This window comes from Trichosurus vulpecula, chromosome 3 (assembly GCF_011100635.1).
Source record: "Trichosurus vulpecula isolate mTriVul1 chromosome 3, mTriVul1.pri, whole genome shotgun sequence".
Taxonomy (NCBI): Eukaryota; Metazoa; Chordata; class Mammalia; order Diprotodontia; family Phalangeridae; genus Trichosurus; species Trichosurus vulpecula.
In genome coordinates, this window is record NC_050575.1 from 211,156,270 (window position 1) to 211,182,536 (window position 26,267).

The 26,267-nt window shown below is 43.1% G+C and overlaps 2 protein-coding genes across 4 annotated transcripts in view; one reads left to right on the top strand and one right to left on the bottom strand.

The window, feature by feature from the left end:
- Positions 1 to 24,036, top strand: part of TRIM54 (tripartite motif containing 54) — a 39,089-nt gene extending 15,053 nt beyond the window's left edge. Inside the window, exons 2-10 of one of the 3 annotated variants that reach the window (XM_036750846.1) lie at positions 17,630 to 17,802; positions 21,086 to 21,257; positions 21,603 to 21,698; positions 22,208 to 22,441; positions 22,584 to 22,606; positions 22,835 to 22,959; positions 23,232 to 23,286; positions 23,451 to 23,543; positions 23,907 to 24,036. In XM_036750846.1, coding sequence (XP_036606741.1) covers positions 17,630 to 17,802; positions 21,086 to 21,257; positions 21,603 to 21,698; positions 22,208 to 22,441; positions 22,584 to 22,606; positions 22,835 to 22,959; positions 23,232 to 23,286; positions 23,451 to 23,517 — 945 coding nt within the window. In that variant the 3' untranslated portion in view covers positions 23,518 to 23,543; positions 23,907 to 24,036. The remainder of the gene's footprint in view (positions 1 to 17,629; positions 17,803 to 21,085; positions 21,258 to 21,602; positions 21,699 to 22,207; positions 22,442 to 22,583; positions 22,607 to 22,834; positions 22,960 to 23,231; positions 23,287 to 23,450; positions 23,544 to 23,906) is intronic. The other 2 variants (XM_036750847.1, XM_036750848.1) reach the window with 2 other exon arrangements.
- A 681-nt stretch (positions 24,037 to 24,717) lies between these two features.
- Positions 24,718 to 25,110, bottom strand: UCN (urocortin). The gene has a single exon (XM_036748624.1). It carries the CDS (start codon positions 25,108 to 25,110, stop codon positions 24,718 to 24,720), a length of 393 nt encoding a protein of 130 aa, XP_036604519.1.
- Positions 25,111 to 26,267: the final 1,157 nt, after the last annotated feature.

Here is a 26,267-nt window from a genome sequence, read left to right on the forward strand (position 1 = left end):
GAGAGATAGAATGGGGTGGATTATGTCCCATAAAGGTGGCAGGAGGAAGCAGTTCTGTGGGAGGAGAGGAGAGGGCAGGTGAGGGGGGAATGAGTGAACCTTGCTCTCATCAGATTTGGCCTGAGGAGGGAATACCATACATACCCAATTGGGTATCTTACCCCACAGGAAAGAAGAGGGAAGAAGATCAAAAAAAGGGGGGGGGGATGATGGAGGGGAGGGCAGATGGGGGTGGAGGTAATCAAAACAAACACTTTCGAAAGGGGACAGGGTCAAGGGAGAAAATTCAATGAAGGGGGATGGGTTGGGAAGAAGCAAAATATAGTTAGTCTTTCACAACATGAGTATTGTGGAAGGATTATACATAATGATACACATGTGGCCTATGTTGAATTGCTTGACTTCTTAGGGAGGGTGGGTGGGAAGGGAAGAGGGGAGAGAATTTGGAAGTCAAAGTTTTAAAAACAGATGTTCAAAAACAAAAAAAAAGTTTTTGCAGGCAACTAGACAATAAGATACACAGGCGATGGGGCATAAAAATTTATCTTGCCCTACAAGAAAGGAAGGGAAAAGGGGATGGGAGGGGAGTGGGGTGACAGAAGGGAGGGCTGACTGGGGAACAGGGCAACCAGAATATACGCCATCTTGGAGTGGGGGGGAGGGTAGAAATGGGGAGAAAATTTGTAATTCAAACTCTTGTGAAAATCAATGCTGAAAACTAAATATGTTAAATAAATAAATTTAAATTAAGAAACAAAAAAAAAACAAAAAAAAATAATTTTGCTGCTTGGGCAAGATTTTGTAACTCTTATTCCAAGCTGTTAATTACCTTTTTAATTGTTTCTTCCATGGCTTTCATTCCTCTTCCAATTTTTTTTAAGCATTCTCATTTCAGTTATAACAACATTTTAAACTCTTAAGGAAAAAAACCCGTCTTGCTTTATCTCATCCAGGAATTTTATTTGAATTTGTACCCAAGCTGTGTTTTACATTGAATCTTTGCCTGTAGGTGTTTTGAAATCATTCTCTTCTTGATTGTGTCTTGAGTATTGTTGTCACCATAACTTTTTATGATGGGAGTATTTTTTTTCCTGATCATTCTCCTAGCTTATGTCCTGACTTTAAACTTTATGTTAGAGTTAGGTTCTGCATTCTTCTAGAGAAAATGCTTGAGTTGACCTGAAATTGTCCAGATTCTTGCTATTGCTTTTTTTGGAGGTATTGAATTTTATGTTACTTCAGGATCTCAAGGTCAGTACAAGCTAGGGACCTGAAAGCTTCCAGTGGTCCCAAAATCGTCTGATCTAGGGCAAATTTGTTCTCTGCTTTCCTGGTCTGACCTCTGCAAGTTTCTGATCTGGGTTTGGGTCTAAGCAACACATCTGTGGTCTTGCCCTAGTTTTAATTTCAGTAGACTGCTGACTCAACTACTATCAGTCAACTAGAAAGCTATGCCAGTTCAAATTGACAACTGTGGGTTCCTGAGCAGGACTCAGTCTAGTGTGAACAGAACTTGACTATACTTCTATCTTGGCTCTGCCTAGACTTGAAGTTCTTCACTATTCTATCTGACCTCCTCTGGAAATTCTCTAGTTTATTAATGTCATCCTTAAACTATATATAATACTCCAAATGTGGTCTGAAGTAGGGCAAAGTACAGAGGGATAATTGCTTCCTTATTCTTTGACACTATGCCTCTCTTAACATGGTTCAAGATCACATTAAGTTTTATTGCTACCAAACCACTATTGATTTATAGAATTTACAATCTGATTAAACCTTGAGATCTTTTTCAGATAAACTGCTATCTAAACATATTTCTTCTATATTATACTTACAAAGTCCAGGTCCACATGCAAGTATTTATATTTCTTGTTATTAAACTTAATCTCATAAGATTCAGCTCAATTTTCTAGATGTTTTCAGTATCTTTTTGGATCCTGACATCCAATAGATTAGTTCTCCCTGCTTTGCGTCATCTGCAAATTTGATAAGGTTGTTATTTATGGTTTTTGTCCACATAACTGATAAAAATGTTAAATACTACTAGTATGAGTACACATCCTTAGGGTTCTCCATTGGAGACTTCTTTTCAACTTGATTTGGAACCATTAATGACTAGTATAATGGGGTCATTCAACCAGATCCAAACCCAACTAATTATGCTATCATCACACCCCCATTTCTCCATATTTTCCCAAAAAAAATGAAGAGATACTTTATTAAGTGCTTTGATATATATAAATGTACATATATATATATATATATATATATACACACACATACACACATCTATGTCAATGTGTATGCCTATAGCATTCCCCAGATTTACTAGTCTAGTAACTCTGTTAAATAAAGGATTAAAGTTAGTGTGTCATGACTCATTCTTCATTTAAATTATTTTTCATTGATATCTTTAGCTTTTATATAGCTTAAATTTTCCATTGTATCCTTCTCCCTACTTTTTCTTCCTTGGAGAGAGCCATCACTTATGATGGCTTTCTAGTCTAGATGTTCACTAACTGTCTCTTTACTAATACATTCTAGAATTTTCCTAAGATTTGAAGTCAAGCACACTGGCCTAGTGCTTCTTAAATTGGAAGTCCAGACCCCACAGATTAAAAAGTGCTGAAGGAGTCGCAAGTAGGAAAAGTTTAAGAAGCCATGGCCTACAATTTGCAGCTTCCATTTTCTTTCTTTCTTTTTTCTTTTTTTTCAGCATTCATTTTTTATAAGATTTTGGGTTCAATTTTTTTCTCCTCCCTCCCTAATGTGGCAAGCAATCTGATATAGGTTATACATGTACAATCATGTTAAACATATTTCCACATTAGTCATGTTGTGAAAGAAGAAACAGAACAAAAGGAAAAAAACTATGAAAAAAAAAAAAACAAAGTGAAAATAGTATGCTTTAATCTTCATTCAGACTCCATTAGTTTTTTCTCTGTATGAGGATAGCATTTTTCATCATGAGTCTTTTGGAATTGTCTTGGATCATTGTATTGCTGAGAAGAGCTAAGTCTACTATAGTTGATTATCACACATTGTTGGTGTTACTGTGTACAGTGTTCTCCTGATTCTGCTCACTTCACTCACTCAGCATCAGTTCATGCAAGTCTTTCCAGGTTTTTCTGAAATCTGCCTGCTCATCATTTCTTATAGCACAATAGTATAACATTACATGTATATACCACAACTTCTTCAGCCCTTTCCCAGTTGATGAGCAGTCCTTCAGTTTCCAATTCTTTGCCACCGCAAAAAAAGAACTACTATAAATATTTTTGTACATGTAGGTCCTTTTCCCTTTTTTATGATCTCTTTGGGATACAGACCTAGTAGTGGTATTGCTGGGTCAAAGGGTATGCATAGTTTGATTGCCCTTTGAGCATAGTTCCAAATTGTTCTCCAGCTTACAACTCCACCAACAATGCAGTATTGTCCCAATTTTCCCACATCTTATTCAATATTTGTTTTCCTTTTCTGTCATGTTAGCAAATCTGATAGGTGTGAGGTGGTACCTCAGAGTTGTTTTAATTTGCATTTCTCTAATTAATAGTGATTTCATTTTCTTTCTTTTTTCAAAAATTGGGATACATGCATTTCTGGCTAGGATGTGTTTGTTATTCATATAGTTGAGGCCATAGCCCATAAATTGAAATTCTACTCTCATAAACCATTTTCTTAACCAACTGTTCACCTCCCAAATCACCTTTTCTCTTCTGCAGTCTTTGCTTTCAAGGGGCAGTCTTCAGTTTCTTTTCCAAGACTCTGTAAAATTAGGCAATATTTTCTAGGTTCCTTCTAGCAGCATGATTTATGCCAGCATAAATTACCAGAAATGTATAGCTGTTTTTCATAGGTTTTGATGAAATCTTGAGGTTCTCTATTACATCTTGGATACAGGTCACAGGAAAACCACATACCTATGTTGTGGAAGTAGGACCAGGCTGGGAGGCTTTATGGTTTCCCCAAAACATCACTCTGGTGCTGGGAATATGCCCAGTACTTGATCTCCAGGGTGGAGAACACATTTTATGGAGATAAGCATCACCTTGTTTGGGCTTAACTCTAGCCAAATCTCCTCTGCATATGATGCTTTGCCTAGAGAACCTATTTAAGCCCCAACTTCCTCTCCATATGAGAGGACGAGATCTCAATTTTACAGAAATGTCAATCTGTTTAATATAAGAATTAGCCACCACATCCCTGGAAATCAAGACATCCCTGGGGCCAGAGGGAACAAAGTAGCCCTCTATGACTACTCAAGGCCATCTAGAGACAAACGTCTCTCCATCTCCCTGTATCTTTCAGTTTCCTTTCCCCTTTCTCTCTCTGTCTCTCTGTTTCTGTCTTTGTCTCTCTGTCTCTGTCTCTGTGTCTCTGTCTCTCTTCTATCCTTCCTTCCTTCCTTCCTTCCTTCCTTCCTTCCTTCCTTTCTTCCTTCCTTCCTTCCTTTCTTTCTTTCTTTTTCTCTTTCTTTCTTTCTTTCTTTCTTCTCTCTCTATATAGGGTATCACACCCTTACCTGCTGCTGCTCTGCCCAAATGGAATGTTAATTTTAATCTCTCAAACTTTTCTCTTCTTTCTTATCTTAAAGACCAGCCTTAAACCCACATCACTCTGACTCTCTTAGATAGGCCAACAGTAGGTCCCAGGCCAAGCCCTACTTGGTCATTGTTTGGGCCCTGATTGGTTCAGAATGAAAGTAAAAAACAATTGTTTCTATTTTGGCCAGAAACCCTGAAGGTCTTCCCTCCCAGGTCTATTTTTTTTAAGATGCCACTATTTGTCTCATTTCTTATTAAACCTCAATCACTGTGAATGGGCACTGCCTCAGTCTACTGAGACCTGTTAAAGAACTTAGCTTGAAAAAGCCAAGGTCCCCCACTGCATCCTGAGCCACCTCCAGTTGTCCTGATCCATATCCAGCTACTGGCTCTAGATGGCTCAGGAAGAGAAGTAAAGCTCGCAACTTTGCACAGCCCTTTCTCACTTAAATCCAATTCACTTGCATGTCATGGCACCACCCGCCCTGATGTCATGATCCTCTTTGAGAACGAAGGACAAACAGCAGCAACCTTCAGTAAAGCCCATGGCAGCCAGTCAAACAGGAGTATTCTCTGCTGTGTCAGACTGTGGAAATCCTTTGAACTGTGTATCAAGATATGTCTCCACTGATGTTGTCAGGTCAATGAATCAGCTGCTTCAGTTTCCCTCAGCAGGGAGTCATTAAACAGCATCACCCTTTCCTTCCTTTGACTCTTACTGGGTGACCTCTAAGTTCACTTCCGGCTCTAAATCTATAATATCCTACCTGTGGATTCACATGATCATCATCATCATCATCATCATCACACACACACACACACACACACACACGCATACAATATTATCGAGCCAAAATGACCTTGCAGTTCTTAATACTCTACTCTGTCTCTCCATGCCTCTCATAGGCTGTCACCCATGCCCAGGTTGCACTCACTCCTCACCTCTGCTCCTTAGAACGCTTCATTTCTGCCAAGACTCAACTCAAACACCACTTTTCCTGACCCACAGCAGCTGTTAATACTAGTGCCTTCCCCTCCTCAGATATCTTGTACCTGTGAGGTATAGAGGAAAGAGGGACTGGACTTAGTCTCTGGTCTTGGAAAACCTGGGTTTGAAAATTCTCCCTCTGAAAATTACTACCTGTGTGAGCTTGAACAAATCATTGAACCTCCCTGGGTCTCCATTTCCTCACTTACAGAGTGATGGTGTTGGGTGACATACCCTTTGATGCCTCTCCTGACTCTATACATTTTGTATAAATCTATATTGTACTGCTTGTCTCCCTGGCTAGATCGTAAACTCCCCACCTAGGACTGTTTCCATTTTAGTCTCTATAGCCTAAGTACCTGACACATAGATGTTTGCCAGTTGATGGACTGTCTCAGAGCATCTGATAACCTCCTCCTCAGAGAACTTCAAATTTCTTCCTTACCTCTAAGTATTTAATAGTTTTTCTTTCTTTTCTCTTTTGTGACATTCCACTTTTCAACTTCCTGAAAAACATCTAGATTTTCCTCTGACTTTCCTCTGAATCTTTTTTCCACACCAAAGGCCTTCTGTTTTTATTTTATTTTTAAGGAACATACTTTGTTGTCCCTGAAAACCTGAAGTGTGGAAAATTTTTCCACATTTCTCACTTGTTCTAGGAGGGAAACTAACTTCTACTTCAAGCATTAAGTTGGCTGAAATACAAATAACACAAACTTAATGCAAATCACTGCCAAAGTCACCTTGCTCTCTATATTTGCTGGTAGTTTGTACCTTTGTTTTTATCATCGCTTTACTCCCTTTGCTTCCTCTTATTTCCCCTTTAATAACTTGATGGCCACATACAACTTCTTTTCCCACAACTCAATAAATTCTTACTGGGTTTAGGTAATTTCTTTTATTTATCATTCTTACTAATCTAGCTTTAGGACAGCTAGGATAGGCAATGGATAGAATGCTGACTGGGCTTGGAGACTCATCTTCGTAAGTTCAAATCTGGTCTTAGATACTTGCTAGTTCCTGGGCAGACCCTAGGCAAGTCACTTAACCCTGTTTGCCTCAGTTCCTCATTTGGAAAAATGAGCTAGAGAGGGAAATGACAAACCACTCCAGTGTTTTTGCTAAGAAAACCTCCACAAGGGGTCACACAGCCAGACATGACTGCAATGACAGATTAACAACAACAGTCTAGCTTTACCAACTGCCTTCTCCTTAGGTTCTTTTCCTCAATAATTTTCATTTTTCTAGATCAAATCCTTTCCCCCCTCCTTCAGTTTAAGTGTATCCCCTTCCATTTTTCCTCTAGGTCTCCCAAATTTCTCCATCTCAGACTACATAGACTAGTTTATCACAGACATTTGAGTTGGGAAGGGACTCGTTCATTATTGTGAGAGACCATTGGGAGTTAGGAAGCAGTACACCTGAGGGAGCTGGGAGGAGGGCCAGAAAGAGAATCCAGAATACTACTACAACTATTAGGTAACATTTCCTTAATGCTTTAAGATTTGCAAAGTGTTTTATTATCTCTTTGTTCCATATAGGGGAAGTGCTACTGTTACTATGCCCATCGGAGGCTAAGCAAGATAAATGACTTGACCACAGTCACACAGCTAATAAGAGGCTGGGTTCTGAACCCTGATCCAAACACAAGTGTAGCACTCTATCCATTTTGCTATGCTACACTTTAAGCTTGGTCTAAGAATGGTCTGAGTATCAAGGCTGCACCAACTTAGTCACCTGAAGGGGAACAAAATGAAGAAAAATTTGAGAGTGGTAGTAGAAGGGGATAGATGTTATTTATTGGAGGCTGGACAGTCTATTTGCTGGGGAAAGGTTGATGACAGGGTAACTAGATGTGAGATTGCTGAGTTCTGCCCTAGGATGGAAAGTGAAGGAAGCAAGCTCTGGATAGGGATGGAAAAGTTGGGATTTTGAGATCATAAACATAGAATTGGAAGAGAATTGTAGAGACCATTTAGTCCAAACCCATACCATTTGTAGATGAGAAAACTAATTCTCAAAGAGAATGAATATTGCCCAAGATCACATAGGGTAAGGCAGTGACAGAGCTGAGAATTTTGCTCTCATCTTCTCACTCCAAATCCTGTGCCCTTTTTTGCAGTACCATGTCCATGCTACTTGGAAAAGATGGATTCTCTACCTGATAACTGTGTCTCAATGGGAGGCTTTTTCTATGGACATTGGTCATATCAAGGCAATATAGAAAATTAAGCTAACACAGTGCACTTGCTTTCCTTTTCAGTCTTTCTTTCATGGCTTTTGGGTTACCCTGGCTAGTCTTACTTTCCAGAGAAAAGATTTTGTATACACTTTTTATGTTAAGTCATTATAGACTAAATGTTTCTCTCCCATGATACACCTCCTTCTTTTTATTGATCCTAAACTTTGGAAAATACCTTGGCTAGACAAATAGAATTCCACTACTATTTGAAACTTAATAAAGATAGCCTCTGCCTTAATAACTAAGAACACCTAAACTAATGGATATTCTAATGGAAAGAACACTAAACTTGGAATCGCAGGAGCCAAGTTCAAATCTTGTTTTTGTCATCTACTACCTATGTGATCATGGGCAAGATGCTTCCCTTCTTTTGGCCCCAAGTTTCCTAGTCCGTAAAATGAGAGTATTGAATTAGATGAACTTTGAAGCAGCTTCCTGATCTAAATCTATGATTGCATGATAATCCCAAAGGAATGAAGAGTTAGAGCAATGAATGAGGTACTAAGTAACATTATATCAAAGGCAGGCCCAAGATATAGAGTATTTAATATAAATAAGTTGAACAGCAAGGAAAATATGTTAGTCATTCCAAGTATCAGTTAACAAGGCAGCTGGTCTCTTTCCATTGGTGACTCATTTTTCACAAATAATCTTCCCTGAGACACTGGTATATAAATTCCTGTTAGAGAAACTTTATTTCTCTTTGCATGTCTTAATGAAACATGGAATTCCTTTATTATTCTTGATGCTATCCAGTCCTTTCACAATTAAAGTATAGGAAATTATTTTCTTCCATATTCTCCCAACATCCCTCCTGACTTTAGAATTCAGATTTTGCCCAGCTTGTTTTTCAGAACGCATGAACAATGACACTCAAGTACATATATATGTACACACACACACGTAGACTACATACTGTATTGTGTGTATATGTAGTCAGTAACATTTGTTCTTTATATAATCTTATTGCTCTATCCAGAAATTGCTAAGGACTGGGGTAAAGGTGAAGCTATGGATAGGAATCTATGTCAAGGGCTTCAGCTGTGATAGTATCACTGACGCCTCTATCATTCTAGAAACATTGGAAAGGCAGGTTCAAGATGAGGAGGTGGGAGAGATGAGGAGCCAGATCACTACTACTCAGCACCCAAACACCCTAACTATAGGTATGCTCACCACTTCCATAACATGAGTGAAGGAGGAGAACCACCGATTCAGTTTCTAAGATGTCGTTGAAATTGGCTAGTAAGAGGCGTCCCCTAAGCTTGGCGCTGTCAGCTCTCAAGGTCCCTCAGAAGGGTCAATTGATTTTCTAGATATTAGTCCCTACCTCCTCATCCTTATATGCACACATAACAATTTTCAAAGGCTTACTTTCTATAGTAGTAAGTTATTTATTTATGTAAGGGGCAGGTTGATGGGTGAAAGATGAAATGCCTGAGGAAAACAAAGGTTCAATCTTCCAAACATATCAATTTATTAAGGGATGTATGCCAATTGCCTAACAAATCAAGACCAGACGTTCTCAGCTTAGGCCTGGACCACAAATATAGGGGAAGACAGATGTTTATGTATTAAAAACAATAAAAATAAGGCCAATTTATTAAAAGGAAACAACATAACATTAGGTAATCTGATTTCTAATTGGAGGAAAGATTAGGGACTTTCTAACTTGTGAGGCAGACAGTTAACAAGTACAATTCCCTGACTTCAGAAAAAGAGATATCTTGCTCACCCTGTGTCTGTAAACAATCAAAGGAACAAGGAAATAATAACTTATTGACCACTTTTATTGACTAGTTATTGTCCAGCTTTCAGATAAGACATATGGGTTGTTTGAGATGTACAATTGTGAGAAAACTCCTTGCACCAGTCTTTGGATCTGGCTGGGTTTCTGGTCAGTATAAACTAGGTAGGGCCTTGGTTAAGGGTCTCTAAGTAGCAGCAAGAGGTGGTCCAGTTTCCCAGCCATTCAGGTCTAGGTTCAAATAATGTAATAAGGTTTTCTCCCAATTCCCACAATTGAATAAACTTTTCTCGCAAGACAAAAATTGGACTAGACCCATAATTGAATAGCAATTAAGCTAGCTCCAGAATTGAGTCACAAGATGAAGTCAGTGTTTTTCACCCAATTCCCACAATTAACCAGTTGCTGTCCTAATCCCCTCAATTCCCTCAGTAGAGACCAAAGAGCATGTCCTGAAAGGAATGGTGTAGTGTACATGGGCATTCTCCTCCCTCCAAGAATTGGAGTGACTGTTTTGGGCACAAGCTCATGGGAACTACATGTACTTATTCACAGCTTTCTGAACAGAGGTCAGTTACCTTAGAATGGATTTCCCCAGCCCCCAGAAATGGTAGCAGCTGGGACAATATGAAAATTTTAAAAATTCTTTTTAGTTTTCAATGTTCATTTCCATAAGCTTTTGAGTTTTTAATTTTCTCCCCTTCCCTCCCCTCTCCCACCCTCAAGACGGCATGCAATTTGATATAGCCTCTACATATACATTCATATTAAACATATTTTCACAATAGTCATGTTGTAACGAAGTATTAGAATCAAGGGAGGAACCACGAGAAAGAAGAAACAAAAAAAAAACAACAAAAGAAAAAAAGAGAGCAAATAATATGCTTCCATTTGCATTCAGACTCCAAAGTTTTTTCTCTGGATATGGACAGCATTTCCTATTTGTCTTTTGGAGTTGTATTAGATCCTTGCATTGCTGAGAAGAGCCAAGTCTACAAAAGTTAGTCATAGCACAATGTTTCTGTTACTGTGTACAATGTTCTCCTGGTTCTGCTCACTTCACTCAGCATCAGTTCATATAAGTCCTTCCATGTTTTTCTGAAGTCTGTTTGCTTGTCATTTCTTATACCACAACAGTATTCCACTACATTCATATACCACGACTTGCTCAGCCATTCAGTTGATGGACATTCCCTCAATTTCTAATCCTTGGCTACCACAAAAAGAGCTTCTGTAAATATTTTTGTACGTGTGGATTCTTTTCCCATTTTTATGATCTCTTCGGGATACAGATGTAGTAGTGGTATTGGTGGGTAGTATAAAAATTTCTTGAAGAAGCACATGGCAAAGGTAGACATATGTTGCCCATGTGGTTAAGAGGAGAGTTCATGGACAATGTTTCTGAATTCCTGTCTCCTAGGTAGAAGAGGAAGGAGTTTGCTTAGACAGTATCATTCCAGAATCTAACCAAGAAGGTAAGGGAGATTTCTGGGAGCACATTTGCCTTAGGTCTTGACTCAAGAGTAAGTCGAGAGCAATCAGGCTCTTCCTTCCTAGGAAATGACTCTGGCTGGAAGGCAATGTTTCTACCTACTGTTCTCTGGCTCCAGATAGAACATGTCTAATCCCTTCTCCATGTGATGATCCTTCAAATACTTGTAGGCAGCTGTAATGACCCCCTTCTTCAGGCTAAGCAGTCTTAGTTTCTTCAACTAATCCTCATCTGGTTTGAACTCAAGGCCTTTCACCATTCTGACTTCTCTCCTCTGAATACTCTCTAGTTGATCAATGTCCTCTCTGAACTGTGGTGCCTAGAATTGGACACGACCCTCCAGATGTAGCCTGGCATAGGGCAGAATAGAGAGGGACGGTTGCCTCCCTAGCTCGGGAAGCTATACCTCTCTTAATGCAGTCTAAGATTGCATCAGTTTCCTGGCTGCTACATCACCCTGATGACTCACATTAAGCTTGTAGTCTCTCTGCAGGAGACTACTGTTTGTTTGGCCTCAGACGACAGAGTCAGGACCATGGCGTGGAGGTTTCAGAGAGGCAATTTTAGGGCAGATGTAACAGAGAACTTCCTGACAATGAAAGCTTTCCAAAAGTGGAATGGTTTGCCTCATTAAAGGTCTTCATGCAGACCAACCAGTCATAGTGGCATGGAAGGGTAAAGGTATAGATTGGGCTAAAAGGTATCTAAGGGTCCTTATAACTGAGACTCTGTGGTTCAGAGAAACTTAAATAGTCTGAAACAAATACCACCTCCTGTGTGGCACAGTGAATAGATTGGATTCATCTTCATGAGTTCAAATCTGACCTCAGACACTTACTAGCTGTGTGACCCTGGGCAAGTCACTCAACCCTGTTTGACTCAGTTTTCACATCTGTCAAATGAGCTGGAGAAGGAAATGGCAAGCCACTTCAGTCTCCTTGCCAAGAAAATCCCAAATGGGGTCATGAACAGTCTGAAATGACTGAACAATAACAACTGTGGTTCTCCCTTTCCAAAGTAAATGTCTTCTCTAAGAGCCTCCATCTGGAGCAAGTCTCTGGAATAATTTTTCTCTCTGCTTTTGAGGTGTTGAATTTAAAGTAAATATCCCATGAGTGACCCTTTTCCTACCAGAGTACTGCTACTCTATTTAACCTAGCATCAACTACATCCCTCAAGTTAAAGCTAGGAGTAAGAGAAACTTTTAAAAATCAACAGGTTTACTTCAAAACAGGTCTAATATCTTATTTGTGTAGCATGACAGTAGCTTTAATGAGATATAAATGAATATATGTCCTGTCTTCCTCCACAGGTTTCTGTGGTCCTTCTTCTCTTTCCTATTTTCCCATCTTGCCAATTCTCAGAATTTCCTCTGCTTTTCTGTTTCCTGGATTTATTTCTCAGAACTACTCAGTTTCATTGGTACATTTGCTTTCCATAGGTCTTGCTTTTATTAATATTATCGGCATCATGGCAGAGAGGCCAGAGTGCTGGATTTGAAGTCAGGAAGGTCTGTGCTTGAACTTTATGTACTATCTGTGTGGCCTTGGGCAAGTTATTTAACTTCTCTTGAGACTCTATTTCTGTATATGTAAAATAGTGATAATAATTAACTATATTATTTAACTTTATAGGGTTGTTGAGAGTCTCAAATTAAATAATGTATATTGATGTTGTGACCCAGGGCTCCCCAAAACTCTGGGCTCACACAGACCAGGTCCAACCTGGGAGACTGATCCTCAGAAAGCCAGTGTCTCTCTGGCTTGTTATTTCCACCTGTAACAACAATGCCACTTGTAGTTACTGTGGCTTTGTAAGACCAACAACACCAGCACACAGGAGGGCTGCTAGCACAAGTTCTTTGATCTAATTTTCTAAGGAAAGCAATTTTAAGGGGTTAACCATCTTACTTTAATTAAACATACAAATATCATTCACTTAGTTCAGGGGGAAAAGGCAGCACCCTGAACTTTCAGAGAAAATACAAAGAGAAATTACAAGCAGAAATTATATAAATAGAGTAAATAACATAAACCAGTCTACCATAGCAATACATACATAGTTACCAGAGAGAGAAGCAACAACACCTGGGTTTTTCATGGCTGAGGGGTAGGGTGGAGGTGGGGGCTCCTTAACAACAGCTACCCAGAGTTTTGTCTGGTCAAATCACACTACACTTTTCCAGTGAGTGAGTACCCCAAGCAAAATGCTAACCTCAGAGTATATTTTTCAGGGTCAGAGGGCATTGCTACTATGTGACTCAAACTCATGCAACTTAGGCTTTCTTGTGACTTTAAGCAGGTCATCAAAGACTTCTGATTCAATCAAAAACTCTTGATTGAAACAAAGGCAAGACTCAATCAAAGGGACTTGGATGCCTTAGTGCTGAGAAGCACTCAAACAAAAAACAGCAAAAAGTCCCACTTTGCTTACCATTACATTTGAAAGGCAAGATTCATCAAAGATACTTGATGACCTCAGTGCTGAGAAGCACTCCAAAACAAAAGACAAAAGGTCGCACTTTACCAGCCCAATTCAAACAAAGGCAAGACTTATTAAAAGCACTTGATTGCCTTAGCATTCCAAAAGAGAAAACAGTAAAAAAGTCCCATCCTGCTTAACATTATACCACCCCAAAGTTATACTCTGGGGAAATATTCAAAATATAGCTCACTTTTTGGTTTCCTCAAATGTGGCTAACAGGATCCCTAGTTCCTGTACAAATACTCAATGTACAATATGGGTACTGGATATGTGACAGCTTTTATTGCCCACCCCCTCCCACTCCCCAGCCCCCCCACACCCCCCTCTGCCCAATAAATAATATACAAAGGACCCACAGTTGTTTATGAACAGATACTGAAATACACTCCCTCCCAAAAGGTAAGTAAATACACTGAACAAGAATTTGTCTTCACATGGGACCTGCATCTCATTACATATAATAGCAGGGAGGGTTGGCAAGGTCCAGATCTCCTTTTCCCCTGCCCTCAACAACATGACACCAGACCTCCAGGTCCAAGGTGATCCTCTTCCTTGTCTAAAAAATACATTTCAGAAGAGATATTCTCTCTCCAGCACATTGGTGCTCAAACACATGAACTTGGGAATTCTCAGAAGTGAAGTTATCTGTGAGACAACTCCGAAAATCTAGCCCTTCTCTACCTAAAATTAGCTAGATTATAGGATGATGATCATCAGTCAACAAGCATTTATTAAGTGCTGACTATATGCCAGACACCATGCTAAACTCTAGGGATACCATGAAAGGCAAAACCTGGTCCCTGCCCCTCAAGGAGCTCACAATTTGATTGAGGAGACAATGTACAAATTATATACATTTATATGCATATATATGCAGATGTATCTATGGGGTGCTGTAACGGCAACCACGCTGGCATACCCAGGATGGCTGCTAGTGCAGGTTCTTTTACCTGCTTTACTAGGAAAGACAGCTGTTTCAGGGGTCAACAATCTTCTTTAATTAAACAGAAAAAATACAGAAGAGAGAAATAAAGACCAACAGACAGGGCTCTACTGCCTGAATCAAAGCTTTACATCCACCACTGAATCGAGAGAGCCTTTACCTCTGAGGAGTAGGGGAGCTCCGAACATATGGCCCCTCAGAGTCTCGACCAGGGAATCACAACATCTTTCTCATAAGCGAGCCCCCAAAGCAAAAGTTCACCTCTCAGAATATATACTTTTTTGGCTAATAGGCTCAGAGCCAGAAGGAATCACAGCCCTTGTGTCTCAATGCCTAATGAGCTTAGTACCAAAAAGGTGGAAACCTTCCTTCAAACAAGCTTCCCCTAAGCAAGCTTCCCTTAATGGGCTCCATGTGAGGCCTATTAGTGGGCAGGGAAGATCTTAATCCCCATTGACCTTACAGGTGCATACATATGCACCTAATAACAACAATAACCCCCCAAAAAATCAAATATAAAAGACTCAGGAGTATCTGTGAACAGATACTGAAGCATACTCTCTCCCTGAAGGTAAATACACTGAACCAGAATATATATTAATATATAATTATATAGAAGACATATAACTATATACAATATAATCATAATATACTACATAATTGTATATTGCCTTTGTTTCTAGAGAAAGTACATTTTGGGTAGATATCAATTGATCTATCTACCTATCTGTCTGTCTGTCTGTGAAGTACAGTTATCACTTCCACATTGGGACTTTCCCCATCATGTTTTGATATATCACAAGTCAGCATATGAAATTAAATGGGAATTTTGGGGGAGTTTTGTGGAAGCCGCAAATGACACACAAAGACTAGCAGACAACACACAGCCTATGACCAAATACTTAACCCCAAATTTTACCATAAGATGCTGTAAACACCCCATAAAAGAAAAAAATTCAGACTTCTTCTCTGGTATTAAGAGAGGGCCAAAATATTTTATGTGGATTTTCCTGATCACAACTGTAATCTCAGACACTAGCTAAGTGGGGAAGTGGGGAGGTGGGGAGCCAGTAAATGCTACCTAGAAAATTCAAAATCCTCCTTCTTCTATGCAAAAAGTTAGGGTTCAAGAACAATTGAACTCTCCATTCAGGCCTCACACAAGTGCATGTCTACAATTGTCATGCATACTATAAGTTGCTCCTGGGAGTAGAGGAAGAAAAGCCCCTTCCCTCCTTACAAAGGTCTATTCTGTGGAGCTCTCACCTGGAAGTCCAAGATGGAAGGGATAGAGAATGTGACCAGGTCCCTTTTATTGGCCGAAGGGAAGAAGGCAGCTCTTCCAACAAGAGTCTAATTCCACCCCCTACCCCATTCTTAGATGCCAATCATGTTGGAGGCAGTGCCAGTCATTGGCAGACAATCAGAGATATTCCCTCCCAGCAAGGTGCTAGTGTGCAAGCACTCCCTGGGAAGTATCCTTTAAAAACTCCCAGACTTGGGATGACCAAGATCTATTTTGCACAAGTCCTATGATGTCATCAAGGGACAGCTAGGTGGCACCATAGTGCACGAAGTGTCATGTCTGGTGTCAGAAAGACTCATCTTCCTGAGTTCAAATCTGGCCTCAGACACTTACTAACTGTGTGATCTTGGGCAAGTCACTTAACCTTGTTTGCCTCAGTTTCCTCATCTGTAAAATGAGCTGGAGAAGGAAATGGGAAACCACTGGCCAAGAAACCCCAAAGAGTCATCCATGACTGAACAACAACAATAATCTCATCAGACTGATGGGAGACCCCTTAGTTTGGTCTAAGGCTCACCTTTTCAATTTCCCTTTCTTATGTTAAGCAGGTTGCAATCAAGTGTGAAAAGGACCACCTCAGGCCGTATAGCTCTGATAATGAAGGCATTCAGAGGGAGATGCCAAATCCAGCTCTTTACCTAAACCTATTATCAACTCCATGACTCCTTATTCCCCCTGAGAGTAGGTTGCCTAGTAGGGAACAACAAAAGGGAAGTTACTCTTCCTTGACCCCTTCATTAGAGACATGCTGTCACCACAGAGAGGCAATAGGGTACCTGTTTTTGACTGAGTGATCAGGAGTAAAGAGTAGCAATACTCTCCGTGATCTACCTGTCCCGAACTTCTATCAGGAGATTGGCCATTAGAAGAGGATATATTCTAATCTCCATGTGGAGAATATACATCTCTGACTTCATTATGGGGATTATAATTGCCCAATCTTCAAAAAAAGACCACCGAGTCAGAACTCTGAGCCAATGGCAGTTTATTAGAGTGGTCATGGTCCCCTTTTAATGAAGTGGAACCCAGATCTTCCTCACATTCTGAGATACCTCTGGTACCCAGGACCTTGTTTTTATAGGGTTTGATACTGAAATATGCAAAAGAGGCATGGTAAAATACAGAATCTCATTGATTGATAGACCTTGCTTTTGAGGGCCAAAAATGACATGTCAGCAGAGGAGTCACAAGTTGGGCAAAGCATGGGGCATCTCCACTGACTAAGTGGTCATAAGATGGTCACCTGCTCATGTTAAACAAGAGAGAATGGGCCAGAGGTACAAAAATAAGTTAGGGGACTTTCCAAAGAATCAAGTCATCCCACCCCTGCTGGGTTTGGATATGGAATTTGAGTAAAATAAGATGGTGATATCCTTGTCAGCATTCTTGTGGTTGTGCAAGTGAGCCTCATAACTTGGTAAAAAAAATAGTAGTAAACATTACATTAAAGTCTGAGGCCCATTATTAAGCCTACTATAAGAACCTTTCTTATCTAATTATCCTGATAGGACTTACGTAAAATAGCAAACTTATTACTACTGATTGAAATAGAGTAGGGATCCAGATGAATTATTTCTCATACATTACTATCTAACAGAAGTTATATTTATAATTCCCATCTTTCACAACTTTTCAGTCATTCATGGATTGATTGTAAATTCTATGAGGACAGGGACCATGGCTTAAGTATCTCTACAACTCAGCACACAATAGGCATTTGATACATGACTGCTGAAAGAATAAATGAATGATTTGTGAAAACCTCTTCCTTACCTTTATTGTCTATTCTATCCCAGACTTCCACATTTAACTGTGGTCTGATGATGTGAAGATGCTGCCTTTGATCCTCACTGCTCCTAATTTCTTTCCTCCCCTTGCAGGCCTCAAATCCTCTGTGGCAATCCCGGGGTTCCACCACAGTGTCCTCAGGGGGACGATTCCGCTGCCCATCCTGTAGGCATGAGGTTGTTCTGGACAGACATGGTGTCTATGGACTGCAGCGCAACCTGCTGGTGGAGAACATCATTGACATTTACAAACAAGAATCTTCACGGTGAATCCTGTTTCTGTTTCGTAGATTCATATTCAGCATTTATAAAGCACCTACTGTATGCTGACATTTGTGTTAGATCTTGGGAAAAATACAGTATTTAATTAAGTCCTGGTATGGACTTCATAGAATCTGGTTTAATGGAAGGTTAGCCAAAACATAGCTATCATTCATTCATTTATTCATTAAATACACACTTATTAAGCACCTACTATGTATAAAGCATTGTAATAAGTTCTGTGGATACAAAAGAGGCAAAAGAAAGTCCCTACTCTCAAAGAGATTACAATATAACGAGAGAGACAATATGCAAACAAATATATACAAAGCAAGCTATATATAGGATTAATAGGAAATAATTACTAATGGGAAGGTACTAGAATCTTGAGAGTTGAGGAGGGCTTCCTTTAGGAGGTAGGATTTCAGTTAGGACTTAAAGGAAGCCCAGGAGGTCAGTAGGCAGCATGGAAGAGGGAGAGCATTCCAGGCATGGGAGTGTCTTATCTGTGGAATGGCCAGGAGGCCAGTGTCACTGGATTAAAGAGTACTTCAAGGAACAGTGTATAAGAAGAAGAAAAAGTTAGGAGAGGACTAGGTTATTAAGGTCTTTGAATGTCAAACACAGTATTTGGTATTTGATCTAAGAGGCAATAAAAAGCCACTGGAGTTTATTGAGTAGGGGGCTTGGGTGACATGAATGGACCCAAGTTTTAGGAAAATCCTTTAGTGACTGAATGGAAAATGGATTAGAGTGAGGAGAGACTTGAGACAGGTAGAGACATCAGTAGGCTATTGCAATAAGGTGGGTATGAGGTGATGAGGGTTTGCATCAGGGTGGAAGCACTGTCAGAGGAGAGAAGGGGGTGTATTCGAGAGATGTTGCAAAGGTGAAATTTGTAACAGCTCAAGCATAGTTGGAATTATGGGGTGGGGAGAAAGATAGTGAGGATTACAGGATGATTCTTAGGTTTCAAACCCAGGAGGTTAGTGCTGCCTTCTACAGTAATAGGGAAGGTAGGAGGAAGGGAAGGTGTGGAGGGAAAGATAATGAGTTCAGTTTGGACAAATTGAGTTAAAGATGTCTGCTGGATATCTAGTTCAAGATGTCTGAAAGGCAGTTGGAGATGTAAGATTCAAGGCTAGTGGACAGATTAGGGAGGGCAGCTATATGGTAGGGTGAATAAAACACTGGGCCTGGAGTTAAGAAGAACTGAGTTCAAATCCAGCCACAGACACTAACTGCATCCCTGGGAAAGTCACTTCACCTTGTTTGCCTCAGTTTCTCATCTATAAAAATGAGCTGGAGAAAGAAATGGCAAACCACTGCAGTATCTTTGCCAAGAAAACCCCAAACAGGGTCACGAAGAGTCAGACGTGATTGAAAGATTGGCACAAGATAGGCAGATTTGAGAATCATCAGCATAGAGATGGTAATTAAATCCATGGGAGCTGATGAAATCATCAAGCGAAGGAGTATAGAAGAACAAGAAAAGAGAGTCTAGGACAGAACCTTGAGGGGCACCTAAGGTTAGAAGGCATGTGATATTCTGAACAACCAACTGTATGAAGAATGTCTATTGTCCAGACTATAATGGTGTAAGGGCAACCACACTAGCACAACCAGGATGGCTGCTAGTGCTTTACTAGGAAAGACTGCTCAAAAAGGTGTCAATAATCTTCTTTTAATTACATAAAAGACAAACAGAAAATATACAGAAGAGAAACAAAGACCAACAGACAAGGTTCTACTACCTGAATCAAAGCTTTACATCTACCACTGAATCGAGAGAGCCTTTACCTCTGAGCTCTAAACATATGGCCACTCAGAGTCTCGACCAGGAAATCACATCTTTCTCATAAGCAAACCCCCAAAGCAAAAACTCATCTTTCAGAAAATATACTCTTTAGGCTTAGTGCCTAATCAGAAATTAACAAAAGGTATGTAAGCCTTCCCACAAGCAAGCTTCCCTTAATGGGCTCCACATGAGGCCTATCGATGGGCAGGGAAGATCTTATCCCCCATTGACCTTACAGATGGGCAGTTGGATGTGCAACGCATAGATTTGGTCCATCAGTACCTATATTTTGTACAGATACTGTGCATAGACAATGAGCTGGGATCAAAAATGAACAGGATAAAGGAGAGCAGGTTTGAGAAATTGTGTGGTGCCAATGACCCCAAGCTTCTCCCTAAAAAGAGCCCATCTTTTTAATCCCAATATTCTTCTGGTAATCCGTCAAGGCTATGAGTCACAGAATACCACAGCCTCTGAGGAATTCAATTTGAGGGTTACTCAAAGGGTAATGGAGAAGAGCATGGAGGGTATGACTAGGACACAACACATTGCCACCCCAGAACTAAACAAGAGAAGGGTTATAGAGGATATTGTCAGAGAGATGAAAGGCCTGAAAAGAAGGTGGGTCTGACGTGTGGTGAGTGTGAGAGGATAAGAAAAGATGGTCTTCCTGCTCCATTGGTAGCAATACAGTCAGGAAAAAAAAAAAACTTGAGGAAAGCATCCAGCAAGTTTGGTGGACTCATATGGAAGATTGATTGGAATTCAAGGACAAGAGTCACCCGAGGCTGAGGATGAGTTGTGCTTCATTTGAGGGAGTACCCACATCCAGGAGCTTGAGGATCGATTGAAAACTTGTACACTATAGAGGGTCAGTTTTGTGCCCAATGGCACACATTTGTTAGAAGGCTAACTGGATTTAGGAGGTGATCTCAGACCTTAAAACTAGGTAAATACAACTGGCCCATGAGAAGAATGAATTCATGTGTCAATCTCAGTCCTTATTCCTATCCATACCTAGTTGTGGACCGAGAGAGCTGGCTTTGGAGCCAGGAACACCTGGGTTTACATCCCACTTCTGAACATCTTCTGGTTATGTGACCCTGGGCAAATCACTTGGTCTCTCAGAGCTCTAGGAAACTCTCAGACTAAAAGTTGCAGAGGAAATGCTAACCTATATTGGTGAAGGGAGTTTCCTCATGTGAGAGTTCCCTAAATCAATGAAATCACAGATCTAGCCCCCATCTCTATACCTCCTGTTTGACTCTTTGTAGACCTTGGGATAGCCATTATCCTGGGATGGTCTTCTCCTCTGAAGGAAAGCATTTAAGAGATTTGACAAGGGCCCTAGATATACAGCCCATAGACAGGACAGACAGTGGGAATTTTTTGGCTACTAGATGCAACATCCACTTTCTCATCTGCTCAGACCTGTCTTTACTAACCCTGCTTGCCAGCCCCCTGATGAGCCCTGTGCTATCTCTGTCCAGGCCTCTGCATTCTAAAGCAGAGCAGCACCTAATGTGTGAGGAACACGAGGAGGAGAAGATTAACATCTATTGCCTGAGCTGTGAGGTGCCCACCTGCTCCCTCTGCAAGGTGTTTGGTGCTCACAAAGACTGTGAGGTGGCACCACTACCCAATATCTACAAGCGCCAGAAGGTAACAACCTCAAATGTTGGGAGAGAGATTGGGGTCTTGGAGTCTATATCTTATCCAAACTGTGAGGTCCTTTGGAATCCATCCTCTTCCTCACTTCCTACAACCTGCACACATTTGGTTCAGAATCCCTGAGATTCACCCCCTTCCTCCTTTTCTAGCCTCTGAAGACTCAGCTTCCCTGGGGTTAGATTTTCTGAAATAGTTTCTTAAGGATATTGTAGGCAAGAATTCCTTAACCACTTCTGTTGCTGTCCATCCTGGCTATGTGTTTGAAGGGAGGGGGAGTGCCTAGAAGTAGGAAGATGCCTAGGCATAGAATCATTTTGTGCTTGACATATGTGGCAGAGTGAGCTGAGCGATGGTATTGCTATGCTGGTGGCTGGAAATGACCGGGTCCAGGCAGTCATTACTCAGATGGAAGAGGTGTGCCAGACCATTGAAGTAAGTGTGGAGCATCTTCAGGGGAAGTGATGGAGAGGTGGGACTAGGGGGGGTGGATAACTGCTGTTATGGCAGTCAGGGCCCAAGGAAAATGGGATGCCTAGAACCTAGTGGGGGGAGGGGCAGAGAAAAGCATTTCTCTGGACTGCCATCCCAGACACAGGGCTTAGGACCAGGAATTCCTGTGTGTATTGAAGAATTGTATAGTTATGCCTTTTCCTGGCCCCCATCTCATCAGAATGTCTTCTCGTCTCCCCAAACCTTTCTTCCTCCTTCTTTTGGGAGTGAGACTGTTAGATGGGACCAAACAAATCCTGTGTGGGACATGCTTATGCTTATGAGTGCCTGTGGGTATGTGACACCTCTCAGCTCTGTGCCCATCAGTGGTAGCTGACTCATAGCAGGACCCAGACAGCACAGGTTCTAGGAGTCACTCTGGGCTTTTTCTGGGTGCCTGACCCTCGGTCTTTTGAGGGACCCTCCTTTCAACATCTCTACTCCAACCTTAGGACAACAGTCGAAGACAGAAGCAACTACTGGGACAAAGGTTTGAGACATTGTGTGCAGTGCTGGAAGAGAGAAAAGCAGAGCTGCTTCAGGCCCTGGCCCGGGAGCAGGAGGAGAAGCTTCAGCGGGTTCGAGGGCTCATCCGTCAATATGGAGACCACTTAGAGGCTTCATCTAAGCTTGTGGAGTCTGCCATTCAGTCCATGGAGGAGCCACAAATGGCTCTCTACCTCCAGGTATGGCAACTACAGGGCCACAAGGCCTTAGTGGCTGGAGAGGGTGTGGGGTGGGGAGGCTCCTCAGATACATGTTTAGGTTAGACTGGGGTGAAGCTGGCTATGTTGGCCTCACTTTTGCTCTTCCTTTCCCCCCCTGTAGCAGGCCAAGGAGCTGATTAAAAAGTGAGTCTGATGTATTGGGCTTCACTCTTAGCTGGGCTGGGGAGATTGATAAAAGGGGAAGAGGGAGGGGTGAGGGTATATGTGTCTGAGACGACTGTGCTCCTTGAGCAGGAAGGGGTGGGGGTCCATCTTTGGGCCTGGGCTGAAGAATCAGGGAAGGTTTAGGGGTCTCAATGAAGGAGATCTCCTTGGGGGCATTGCAGGGTTGAGTTGAGCCCACTGTTGTAGGGTTGGGGACATGGCAAAAGTGGAGCTGGCTGGGCGTCCAGAACCAGGATATGAAAGCATGGAACAGTTCTCAGTGAGTGTGGATCATGTGGCTGAGATGCTGCGGACAATCGATTTCCAGACTGGTGAGAGCCCTGGGGAGATACTGGTAAACTGAAATGCTTGGACCAAAGGAAAGGGGAAGAGGGGGGAATTGGAGGTAATTTATTGTAATATAATCATAGATTTAGAGAGAGAAGGGACCTGGAAGGTCCCACTACCTATTTTCAGTTCAGGAAATTGAAGCCCAGAGATGTTGTGACTCATCCAAAGTCACACAGCAGAACCAGTATCATAGGATGATAACTAGAAGGGACCTTAAGGGTCATCTAGTCCAACCCCCTCCCTCATTTTACAGGTAAGGAAACTGAGTCCCAGCAAGGTGAAGTAAATTGCCCAAGGCTGCACAAGAAGTAAGCTTCAGAAATATGATTTGAATTCAGGTTCTCTGACTATAGATAGAGGTGGTCCTGCACCTCCTGTATCATATTGTGCAGTTGGGTTTGGGGCTAATTAAGGGACATGAAGGAGCTGAGGGGTCCAAGCCTATGTAATCAGATTTTTATATTTGCCCCAGGGGGTTCTGGGGAGGAAGAAGAAGAGGAGTTGGTGCTGGAAGGGGAGGATGGCAGTGCAGGGGCTGAGGAAGAGAGACTGGAGGCTTCGGAGGGTAAGTGAGCCCTAGTAGGTTGTGGAGATGCCGTCAAGGCTAGAGCAGAAGGTGGATTGGCTCCTCTCCCCTGATTCCCAGCAGTTACAGAGCTAAGGTACCCAGGGAAGCTAGGGTACTACCTAGGTATGCAAGTGCCTTTCTCGGGCTCCTATATTCCCTCCAGAGCCCTGAGTTTCTGAAGAGTAATATCTGCCCTATCCTTTCCCTCTCCCTGCCTTTTCCAAAGGCCTGGTTGTAGGAAATGCTGTTCAAGCACTGAACCAGAGAGAGGCTCAGTAGCTTCTGGTCTAAATGGAGTTGTATGCACCCTCTGGGGTCCTCTTAGCACGCCCTCCCAACTGAGTCTTTTCCTCGGAACAGGTGTGCACTGACTTGGCCTTAAGAAAACCTTCGAGGTTCCTGCAGGCACATAAGAATAACTCAGAAGATACGGGGAGAGAACGAGTCTTCAGCTGCCCTGAGGCTCAATAAAGGATGTGATTGCCTTATATGCTCCGAATTCTCTCTCTTTGTCCCCGTGGGCTCGCGGCCCGGTGTCCAGGCCCAACGTGCTCACACTTTCTCTTCTCCCCATTCCCAGAGGTTAACGGCAGCCCCGCCCCCTTAGGTCCCTGATCTATTTAGGGTCCTTCACCCAGGGAAGAAGAAGCTCTACCGAGGTCAAACCTTAGCTGGAGACGAGGGGAGGGGGCGGCGGGTCACTGTCTACTCAGATTTGGCTTGGGAAACAATTGGAGGGAAGCAGAGGTGTTTGTAGATGGAATGGTAGCCCGGAAAACCCTGAGCGTTCAGCTTTCGGAGGGATCTGAGGAGTGGAAAGTGGATTTGAAACTGTTTTCTGAGAGTCTGGAGAAGGATCTATCCCCTCTTCCCCTTAATCTAGGCTAGTCGGGTGGGGTTCCACAGAAAGGGATTGAGTCTGGTCCTACAGAGTGGCCTGGTCTATGGTCTCAGCCCTGTGTCCCCCTCCGCCCCAGCCCCAGCCCCTCGCCCCCGCATCAAAGCGGGAGACACCAACTCTTCATCGCTTTTATTAGAAAACAGAAACACCGTCCGCAGTAGGGGGCCGAACTAGGCCACTCCCCGCACAGTTCCGGGGGCTTCGAGGACTGGCCCCCCCGACGCCGCCGCTTGAGTCCCAGGCGGCAGAACAGGGCTGGCCCGCCCGGGCTCACTTGCCCACCGAGTCGAAGATGAGCCGGTTCTGCTCGGCGCGCTCCCTCTGGCTCTGCGTCCGTGCCAGCTCCAGCAGGGTCCGCAGCAGATGGAAGGTCAGGTCGATGGAGAGAGAAGGTTCGTCCCGTTTGGGCTTGGACCCATAGCCCAGGGGCGAGGACAGGGCCCCTGTCCCAGAGACCAAACGCGGGAAACGCTCAGTCAGGAGGAGGAGGAGAGCACGGGCTCCTCCGGCCTGGTTCCTAGGACTCCACCGCAAACTCCGGTCCAGACCCTCGTCCCGGGGGGACGCCGCCTCCAGAGTCCCCCGGCCGCCGCTGCCCGGGCACAGCTGGACTAAGAGAAGCAGCAATGCCGCCAACAGAGCGGTGCGCCCTGGCCGCTTCATGGTGTTGGTGCCGCCGCTGCCGGTCCCTGGGAGGCACACATACAAGGGGTAGGGCGCGCGGAAGACCGGCTGGTGTGGGGGCGGCGGATCCAGGGCTGCCCCAGGCTTTTGGCCACTTCTACCCCAGCACATTCCCTCCCGTTCCAACCTCGGACACCACGTGCCCTGCCCCACCAAGTCCACCACGTGCCCAGACAGCCGCTGAAGCTTAGGCGCACACCCCAGCGACCCTTTTCTCTTCGCTTGGAGATGATAAGAGATCTGGGACACTTCCCGTGATGAAGCCATCCCACCTCCCAGCCCGCCCGGGAAGAGGACTAGGCTACCCAGCAAAGCAGCTGGAGGAGCAAGCAATAAAGGGCTGGTCCGGGAGGGCGCTGAGCTAGGGGCGCGGGTGCGCTCAGAATGAGCCACTCACGGGTTTCTCCGAGTGTGTTGCCGCGGGGGTGTAGCAGAGCTTCAGTCACTGTCCCAACCAAACCGGAGTCTGGGAGCACGGGGCCGGTAGCCAGTGCCTGGGGAACGCGGGGAGTGTCCCGGGGCTGCCGCCAGATTTATATAGAGATGGGGCAGCTCCGATTGACGTCAGTGAAGGACATGCACTGATTGTAGATGTACTGACAGAACCGCAGCTCCAAGACCGGCAAGGCGGGGAGCTGGACTCCCCCAGGGACAAGACCCCCGGAATGGAATACTGCCTGTCACCTCTAGGGGCAAGCGCCCAGGATGGTGCTTGGAGTCGTTATGCATAACATGAATTCCAGATGGGCCCGGACGTGGGCAGTCCAGGCTTGGACCGAAGGACCCAGGAGGACCACGCACCGTTTTCAATTCAGTCTACAGCATCTTCCTATTTCCTGCACCACCACCCCTCCTCTCTTCCCCACCCCCCCACCCCCCCCGCCCCCGTGGAAATCTCAACTTCTAGGGGAAATTTTTCCTTGCGGAGAAAGGAAAGCCGAAGCCGACCAAAGGCAAAATTGTGGAACTGTCCGTGGTTCTGACTACAGTTCATCCGTTTTGAACAGAAGGCTCTGAATTCTAGATTAAGAGAACGAAAGGGGACTGTACAGTTGGCACACAACCCTGATAGCCTGCGCTTCCAGGTCTGCAGCCAGAGGCTGTCCTCACGGGCAAAAGGGACCAAATTAATCCAC